Source organism: Hydra viridissima, unplaced genomic scaffold, assembly GCF_058129835.1.
Source record: "Hydra viridissima isolate aposymbiotic clone 2 unplaced genomic scaffold, HvirCarnegie_v1 scaffold_1, whole genome shotgun sequence".
In the NCBI taxonomy this organism is placed as follows: domain Eukaryota; kingdom Metazoa; phylum Cnidaria; class Hydrozoa; order Anthoathecata; family Hydridae; genus Hydra; species Hydra viridissima.
In genome coordinates, this window is record NW_028324300.1 from 18,370,313 (window position 1) to 18,380,589 (window position 10,277).

The 10,277-nt window shown below is 29.5% G+C and overlaps 1 protein-coding gene across 6 annotated transcripts; it reads right to left on the reverse strand.

Annotated features, from left to right (window-relative positions):
- Positions 1–469: 469 nt before the first annotated feature.
- LOC149893715 (uncharacterized) lies at positions 470–9,606 on the reverse strand. 6 transcript variants are annotated; one of them, XM_090076243.1, is made up of 6 exons: positions 9,451–9,606; positions 9,167–9,337; positions 5,423–5,475; positions 5,095–5,331; positions 1,037–4,084; positions 470–910 (listed from the first exon to the last, which is right to left on the reverse strand). In XM_090076243.1, the coding sequence occupies exons 3-6, from the start codon at positions 5,448–5,450 to the stop codon at positions 555–557; spliced, it is 3,669 nt and encodes a 1,222-aa protein (XP_089932369.1). In that variant the 5' UTR covers positions 5,451–5,475; positions 9,167–9,337; positions 9,451–9,606; the 3' UTR covers positions 470–554. The 6 variants fall into 6 exon arrangements, with proteins under 6 accessions (XP_089932369.1, XP_089932365.1, XP_089932367.1 ...); XM_090076239.1 differs by having other exon boundaries at positions 470–4,084; XM_090076241.1 differs by lacking the exon at positions 9,451–9,606 and having other exon boundaries at positions 470–4,084; positions 5,095–5,313; positions 9,167–9,289.
- Between the last annotated feature and the right edge of the window lie 671 nt (positions 9,607–10,277).

Sequence of the window (10,277 nt, forward strand, 5' to 3'; positions counted from 1 at the left end):
AAAGTTATAAAACACGTATTTGTGAGGTACAATACGAAATTACCTTCATCCGCACTTGTTGAGCAGTTATTAGCTCCGCTGGACAAATTCAGACGCCACGAAGGAACTGTCTTAGTGATGCAACATTCGATAAACTGCTACTTTTAAAGGCCAATAAATGTTGATTTAAAGGTTAAATTATGTCAATAAAGTTGTGATGTACGATTCGAGTCGTTACATTCCCAGTATTTTGTATTTAAAATAGTTTTATAATGTATTTTTATTTGAAATACTTTCCTTGTATTTTATTTTTATTTTCATTTCAAATACTTTTTAGGTAGACTATTTTATTTTTATTTCAAATACTTTTAAAAAGTATTTTGCCCAGCACTGACTGCACCATACTTTTCAACCTGGACCTGGATAATGTACTTTTAGTTAGCAAATTCTGTCATCATCAAACTTAATTGTTATTCATTGGAAATAAAACTTCCGATAAAAAAGATTTATTTTATAAATCTATTTACATATTGCTAAAAAATCAACATAAATCGGCATTTTTCAAACGCGATTAACTAGAATAGTTGACAATTTCGATTTTCCAGTTCTCTCCGTTTTATATTTTTCAAACAGCTTGCTATATTATTTTTTGTATCCAATGTTGATGAATGGTTGATACCTAAAACATCAGTTTGTATTTTATCAACTTGATAATAAACTTCTAAAGCTTCATTATATTTTCCCATTCCATACAAACAGCTTGCTATATTATTTTTTGTATTCAATGTTGATGGATGATTCAAACCTAAACTATCAGTTTGTATTTTATCAACTTGATAGTAAATTTCTAACGCTTTAGTATATTTTCCCATTCCATAAAAACAGCTTGCTGTATTATTTTTTGTATTCAATGGTGATGGATGATTCACACCTAAAATATCAGTTTGTATTTTATCAACTTGATAATAAATTTCTAAAGCTTCATTATGTTTCCCCATATTCATCAAACAGACTGCTATATTATTTTTTGTATCTAATGTTAATGGATGATTAATACCTAAAATATCAGCTTGCACTTTATTAACTTGATAATAAATTTCTAAAGCTTCATCATATTTTCCCATATTCTTCAAACAGCTTGCAATATTGTTTTTTGTATTCAATGTTGATGGATGATTGATTCCTAAAGTATCAGTTTGTATTTTATCAACTTGATAGTAAATTTCTAAAGCTTCATTAAATTTTCCCATATCATCCAAACAGAGTGCTATATTATTTTTTGTATTCAATGCTGATGGATGATTGATTCCTAAAGTATCAGTTTGTATATTATCAACTTGATTAAAAATTTCTAAAGCTTTATTAAAATTTCCCATATCATCCAAACAGGTTGCTATATTACTTTTTGTAAGTAATGTTGATGGATGATTGCTTCCTAAAATATCAGCTTGCACTTTATCAACTTGATAATAAATTTTTAAAGCTTCATCATATTTTCCCATATTCTTTAAACAGCTTGCGATATTATTTTTTGTAACCAATGTTGATGGATGAATAATACCTAAAATATCAGCTTGCGCTTTATCAACTTGATAATAAATTTCTAAAGCTTCATTATGTTTCCCCATACTCATCAAACAGACTGCTATATTATTTTTTGAAACAAATGTTAATGGATGATTGACACCTAAAATATCAACTTGCACTTTATTAACTTGATAATAGATTTCTAAAGCTTCATTATATTTTCCCATATTCTTCAAACAGCTTGCAATATTGTTTTTTGTATTCAATGTTGATGGATGATTGATTCCTAAAGTATCAGTTTGTATTTTATCAACTTGATTAAAAATTTCTAAAGCATTATTAAAATTTCCCATATCATCCAAACAGCTTGCTATATTATTTTTTGTATTCAATGTTGATGGATGATTGATAGCTAAAATGTCAGCTTGCACTTTATCAACTTGATAATAAATTTCTAAAGCTTCATTATATTTTCCGATATTCTTCAAAGAGCTTGCTATATTATTTTTTGTATTCAATGTTGATGGATGATTGATACCTAAAATATCAGTTTGTATTTTATCAATTTGATAGTAAATTTCTAAAGCTTCATTATATTTTCCCATATTAATCAAACAGACTGCTATATTATTTTTTGTAACCATTGTTGATGGATGATTGATACCTACAGTATCAGTTTGTATTTTTTCAACTTGATGATAAGTTTCTAAAGCTTCATTATATTTTCCCATATTCAACAAACAGACTGCTATACTATTTTTTGTATTCAATGTTGATGGATGATTGATTCCTAAAGTATCAGTTTGTATTTTATGAACTTCATAAAAAATTTCTAAAGCATCATTATATTTTCCCATATCCTTCAAACAGAGCGCTATATTATATTTTGTAAGCAATGTTGATGGATGATTGATTCCTAAAAAATCAGTTTGTATTTTATCAACTAGATCATAAATTTCTAAAGCTTCATTATATTTTCCCATATTTCTCAAACAGACTGCTATATTATTTTTTGTAACCAATGTTGATGGATGATTGATACCTAAAATATCAGTATCTATTTTATCAACTTGATAATAAATTTCTAAAGCTTCATTATATTTTCCCATATTCTTCAAACTGACTGCTATATTGTTTTTTGTATTCAATGTTGATGGATGGTTGATACCTAAAATATTAGTTCGCATTTTATCAACTTGAGAAAAAATTTCCAAAGCTTCATTATATTTTCCCATTTCAAAGAAGCAGACTGCTATATCATGTTTTGTATCTAAAGTTATTTCATTTTCAGCTCCATAAAATTTAATGTTATGATTTTGAATGGCATCGAGTACTTTTATTGCTTCTTGAAAAAAACCTTTGTTTGATAAGAAACTTTCGATTTTCCAACTCTGTTGATGGAACACTTCACACATTTTCGGCTTGTTAACACGAAACATATGGATGAAATGGTTATAGAAGTGCTTCCCATCGTCAACGTGTTCCTTTACGTCTTTCAACTGTGATCTTAAAAAATCGACGATGTTTTCGTTGCATATTTCGGTTATTTGTTTGCGTTTTTGAAAACATTTACTCGCTAACTGTGTCATTTCGTGCATCGCGTACTTGTCATTGTCATCGTCGAACCGATCAAGCAATGAATAACTGACTAATAATCTTATTGCTCGATATATCAAAAGCTCTTCTTTTATTTTCAGATGTTTTGAAATACCGTGAATAATTTTTTTTGCGATGAGTTGACCGTCGCAATACGATAAATGGTTTAAAAGTTCTAGTGACTTTTCATTAGTGGTTTCTATTTTTATTAATACCAAGTTAATTGATCTTATTGTTGACTTTGTTTCCACTTCGTTGTGGATACCTTCCTCCAGCATTTCAATGGGATAAGATCGAAAAAGATCTAAATATTCCTGCAAAGAAACACTGTTGTTGTTTATATAGAGAATGGCTTGATTAATGGCGAGTGGATGATATTGGAGCACTTTGAGTATTTCTTTAAGTTTTTGGTCATCGTTTGCAAATATTTGTTTAATATTACTTTTTGCAAAAAGAAACGCATCTTGAGGGGAGAAAGAATGAATTTGCACTTGATTGACATCGTTTGACCATGATTTCCATTGCGATGTTACCAAAGTAAAGGCGTTTTTTTTGTTGGACACGTATTTTTCAAAGTTATTAATACTTTTATCATCGACGTTGTCGAAGATGTATAACGTTTTTTCTCTTTCAAAATAGTGATGCATTTTTCTAGAAAGTACTTCAATATCGAATGGATCGCCTTGAGAATCTTTTATGCATAACCCTAGTTGGTAACAGAGATTAGTCACAGAAACTTGTACTTTGTGAAATGCTGCATCCACCCACACAACATTTTCAAAATGCTCGTTATAAATTGCTACATACTTTCTCACGAGCTGAGTTTTCCCCACTCCAGACATTCCAGTTAAAACTGTGATTGATTTACCCGAATGATTTGTTTGGCAAATGTGTTTGTGAATTTGTTTCAGTTCATCGTCACGTGAAAAGAAGGCTTTTGTTGGTGGAATGACACCGAAAATGGAGTGTCGGGATATTAACTCTAAAATACAAAAACACATTAAATTAACTACACGATGACATTTTTGAAGCTTGTTTAGAGTTTATTTTTTGAACAGTCAGCATTTCGATGTTATCTGTTTTTGTTTTTATAGGAAATCATAATAAATTATATCCAAAACTTAAATAACAATAATTTGACAACTGATATTATTAAAATCATCACTAAGTGCTAAATTATTTTGTCTACAAGTTACTTTTATTTCTAAACTATTTCAATTATAAACGCTATTTCAGTCGTTTACAGTTTTTTTTAGAAAAAAACATATCTCACATAAAATATTTTTAGGTGGAAAATTTTTAAGTTCAGTTTGAGAAACTCGCAGTGAATATATCATTCTTTTGAAATCGAAATCATTTTTCTTAAAAAGATATTTTAAAAAAAGTTTAAAAAATCATTTCATGTCAGGAAGTTTATACAGAAGCGGCCTTTGGGGAACGGGGTGGGTGGGGAACGGGGTGGGTGGGGAACAGGGTGGGTGGGGAAGGGGGTGGGGGTTTTTGGGGAAGGGTTTGGGGGTGGCTGGGGAAGGGTTTGGGTGAGGAATAGAGTAAAAACGTGCAATCCACGAGGGTGGCAAAAACATTCAGACAACGAATTTTGAGTGCTGTTACATATTCAGTTTTTATTTTTTATTTTAAAATGATTTATATTGTAGACAAAATAATTAATTATAATAACACCATAAATATACTTTTTTTTGTACTAATACAAGTGTGAATTTAATCCGGAAAATTGCAAAATGTTTTTTCTGATAAAAACATGTTTTTGCTGTGAAAAACTCCTGAAAGATTTGCGATTTTTTTTATTTGTTAAAAAAAAAGAAGAAATTTTGTCCTTTTCAAAAATATACCTTTTAGGTAAAAAAAAATATTTTAATGGCCTATTTGTATATTATGTTTTTTTTTTTTTAATTTTTAATAATTATTCAAGGACAGACGGAGAACTACGCACAAGGGGCGCGTGAAAACTACCAAGCTTAAAATACCTACTTCGTTCGCATTCACTGACCAAATCTTTTCGATTGCAAAAAAGTAATCCGCTTTTCATATCTCGCCATTGTTTTGATGGATTATTCTTATGCCATTGGTTTAGTATTTGCAAAGTTTGTTCTCGCGTAGTTTCGAACTTTTCTTTTACATTATCGATTGCTGAGTGATCAATCGAAAGACATCGAGCAAACTTTTGCCAATCATAAGTCAGCAAATCAGCTAACGTTGTAAATACATCTTGTGGAAAAAAAAAAAAAAAAAAAAAAAAAAAAAAAAAAAAAAAACGAAACTCTGTTTCAAATGGAAAACATTAAAAATATATAATTACCCTTAATATCATCGAACTTGTTCTCCATGACAACTTCGTCTTTTAAAGTAGTCCTACAAAAAAGAAGTCCGTTATCGGTAACAATGAACTTCACTAAAACACTCCTAAATACGTCAGTAAACTGTTTCATGGTTGTTAAAAGAGTGTAAGAAAATCGGTTCTACGTCAGAAACCCCATAAGTCACTGAACACAAACCGTTGGGAGATGAAGTAAAACTGTCATCCAAGTAAGCCTCATCTTGTTGGAATACCTTTTATCCACCAATAAATGAATTATTTGACTATTATTTTGGCTTTACTTGTGGGGTTTCAGCATCTTAAGAACAAAAAAAATACCAATAACACATCTCTCCTAATGCATTTATCTAAAAAGAAACTTTAGCAATTCTGAATAATGCAGCAGTGCCTGCATGATTGAGATCTGCTTAAATTAGGACTTATGGCGTTATTTTGAAATAATGATCAGTAAAGTCTAACATGTATTTAGATTTAAAGGCTCAAAATTTCAAAAGGGATATATTATGCGTATTTTTTTTTTTTAAACAATATTTATAACGAATAGAAATGTGAGAGATTTTTCAAAAAGGGCACTTTTCTCGAAAAAAACTATTTTGTTACAAAATTATATTTTGAATGATTTAATGGATGCAAATTAAATGTGTTAGGATAGTCTTATAAAAATGATAACCTAATTTTCTAGAACCTTCCTAGTATTTTGACAACCTCGTCTTCGTTAAATGATTAGCGAGAACTCTCTGCGGATGGCGCAAATATTTTTCAAAGCTTCACCGGTTTAAACCAGATTCTTTAACTTCATAAAAATGCTCAATTACATTAGTTAAGTTTGGTTAAAGATTTTTTATGCGATGATTTTTTATGATAAAGATGTCCGTGATCCCCCCTCCCCCCCCCCCCCCCCCCCCGTAAAAAAAATCAAAGAATTTTCTTAAACCAAAGTTTGATCCTGCTTTTAACTTGACTTAACATCGGAATTAACTTACTGATACCCCCCCTACCTACCTTACGGTAGTGACGTTATTAATGTGTTAGTCCTTGACATTTGGGACAAAAACTCATTTGAATTGTTTTAATGTTAATGCTTTTTTTGTAATTAAATTGTAACAACCTCCTTTTAAAACAAGAATATTGGACATTCTCTGGTACCGAAAATATAATAAAAGTCTAGTAGAATATTTTTATTAGGTTTATAAAAAACGGCTTATTTTCCTCAAACTTATCAACTTCATCCTGCATTATTCTCTCAACAACCGTCAAGAAATCAGACACAGAAGCCCTTCACATTTACTGCTATCTCAAAGAAAGCTATTAACTTTTCATACCTGCTTTCTTTTACTTTTTGACTTTGTTTTCTAATGGCCTTGGTATAGCTTCAGCCATTATTGAAAAAGGTTGTCCATTTTTAAATATAGAGCTAACGAAGTCAGGCTCTACAGAATATGCACTTTGTTTTTCAATCTTCCCTTGAGAGTAAGTTACAATTTTCTGATCTCTCATTAGAAATGGCTCTTATGTTTTAAAAACTGTTCAACCACGTTTTGGTTATCATTAAGAAACCAATCTGCTCCTAGTTTTTGTAATGTTTTATGCATTAAAAAAATTCTTTATTGAATATACTTTATTGAATTATATGCAAAATTAAAAGACTCAATTAAAATTATATTACAGTAAAAGATATCAAATCAACATCTAACATAAGAGACTGACATCTAAGTGATCCATGATCATCACTAGGTGGTGGAACTGTCATTATATTATCTTCAAGTTCCATATCATAAATATTATCATCTCGTATAAATTTATTCCCTCTTGATTTCTTAAGATACTTAAGTTTGTAAACTAAACCAAAACTTCAATAACTTCTGCTAAAAAGATTGAGAGTATTTCTTTCCGATCAACGTGACAAGCAAAAAATTTCCTGAAACAAATTCACTTTTTTGACTCATTATCAAGTAAATTTACTCAAAAATCAATATCATTGGAACTTTCAACATTTAAGTTTGAATCAGGTTGTTGATTAAAAATCATTTGGCTTGCTATGGGTTTCATTTGTTGTGAAGTAGGTTTTCAACATTGTTTATTTTTAAATTTTGAATGCAAAATGACTTTTATTTCAGGTATATCAGTTAAAATTGTGATTTTCTGCAAGTTTTAGTATCCACTACTGACCTAGTAGTAACATTTGCAGCCAAGAAGCCAATATCATTAAAAATAGTTTCATAAAAGAAAAAACACCAGCAATATCTTATAAATTATAACTGGTTTACCTGCATCTCTTAGAAATATCATCCAATTATTTATGGTTTTGCTATAAGAAACTTAAAATGGACCAGAAACATGAACTTTTAGGGGTTGTATTTTGTAGGTTGTCTGAATATTAAATGTAATTGTAATTATGCCTCATTTTTTAGCTTACTTATTGAAAGAAATGTTAACATAAATTTTCAAAGTCATTCATTCGTAAAAGAACTAGTTTTTTAATCAAGAGTCAAGCATAAATGGCTTCAATGATTGTTACATTATTGCCTTGTTTTTGCCTTTGTTTTTGCCTTTTTTTTTTTCTTTGAAAAAAAATTTCATTTAAAAATTTCATCAAAAAAGCTTTATGGTTTTATGTAAATGAATACGGCAGCTAAAAATTACTAGAAATATAAAATTCCATCAAGTAAAAGGGCTTTAAAATCAGTGATATATGTTGAATATGATCATTTCTAATTGTACCTAGGCAATCAGCTAATATACCAAGGTATTGAAATGTATTTTTTGCTCCTGAATTTTCTAAAATCATAATAATAACTATATAAGATAAGATATTCTGTACAATTCAATCATATTCAAAATATCTTACTTTAACCAAAAATGTGATTAATTCAAAGTAGTACTGATAATTGATATCAATTTCACAAAAAACATTTCAATAAAATAAAGTCATAATCATTATGACCATAGATGTACTTTAAGATATGTTCTTAGGCACAAGGCCAATCAATGGTTCTTTGTACTAGACTAGAAAACATTATACAAAACAAGATCAATCAAAATACTCAAACTAATTGGAGACATTTAGTAGTTATTGCTCAAAACAGTATTAATTACTTGAACTAAACAAAAAATTTTTTATTTAAATATTTTATTTATAAACAACAAAAGAAGTCAGAAACAAAATTTTACTTCAGACCCTCCAAATACATTTTATAGTTTTAACTTGCTGCGGAAACAACATCCAATCCATAAATTGGATAAAAAAAAAAGAAATTGGTATTATCAATCCAGCTGACTGAGTTGCATGGCTTAAAAGTTGATATTTTTTAATAAAGTAGGATGACTTAAGGCACAAAAAGACTCTTGGTACACAAATCTCCCCTAGATTGTTATTTTTTGGGATTTATTTTAGACAACTTTGATTGCTTAAAAAATGGTTACATAAGCCTTTATTGGCATGAGATTGGCCAAAAGGTACAACATACATGTTGTACCTTCTGGCCAATCTCATGCCAATTACATACATGTTGTACCATTGACAACTTGACTACTTTTTTAAAACGCTCATCATTTTTGAGCGCACATCTTGATAAGACTTTTTGGTCCAACGAGAAAAAATTGAAAAGTATAACTTTTGTTTAAAATATGAAAAAAAATAAATTATGAAACTAAAATTGCTGAATAATTAAATAACAACTAAAGCAAGTAAAAAAAAAGGAGATGACGTACAATCAAATGACGTACCGCTTAATTTTGTGCTCTGGTATCTCCTTTCTCTTTACTCAAAATATTCTTTTCTTCAACCTTCCAAAATGTTGGGTGATTTATGAAACCATTGTTTGTTTCTACAGTTTTTCTCGAACTTACACAAGCAGACACAATAAAACATTTAAAAATGAAACTTTAACCTCAACACTAAATAGAAAAAACTGAATCTTGCATCCATAAAAAACAAGAAGAAACAAAACAAAAACCGATATCAAATCAATAAAAAGTTTGAGCTTTGGTTTTGTAAAATGAAAAATTACCAAACGAATTCTGTGAAGAACCTAACTGAGATCTGTGCTTTAATTTTTTTTTTTTTTTTTGTCTTCAAAATGTTTTTAGTCAATAAACTCTCCTGCATTGAGATTAAACTCAGTTGTCATTTGTTTTTAAAATGGTGTCAAAAAATAGGATCTAACAATATTTTAAAAGCGTCAAACTTGTAGAACAAGGTTTTCTGAACAAAGTAAACTCGCCTCGGTTTCTACTTTTTTGAGTCGGACGAAAAAGACAAAAAATATTATTTTTAAGCTTTTTCTTAATTTTCAACGACTACCTTTCATTATCTGCAGTAAAAAAGGGAGGGGGAAAAGGTTTTTTTTTCATTAGTCATATAGTGCCCAAATTGGAGCAACCTCGCTCTATTTGCAAAGTATCCCCAAAAATATTTTTATTCCTTAAGTCAAGTTAATAGTAATTTTTTCGCAAGTATTACGTCATTACGAAAGGGAGGACAATAGAAGAGTAAATTGCTGTAAAAAAGGTGTTAACCGAAGAGGAAAAAAAGTACAATTTTATATATTAAGAAATATTAGGTAAAATTTGAACTACTCCCTCCCCCCCCCTTCCCTTTCCAAATCCAGAACATGAAATCTGATTTTAAAAGGGTTGGACCAACCATTCCTGTCATTCTGTGCTAAACAACGACGGTATTCTAAAAACAGTTATATTAAACTACAACACAAACTCTCATAGTATTTTTAAAATATTTCCATGTTCTCTTAGACAGCTTTTGAAATAAAACTTCATTATTTGCTTACATTTGCTGCAAACTGTTATAATTTTATTGAAAACAAATTGTAGAAAGCCT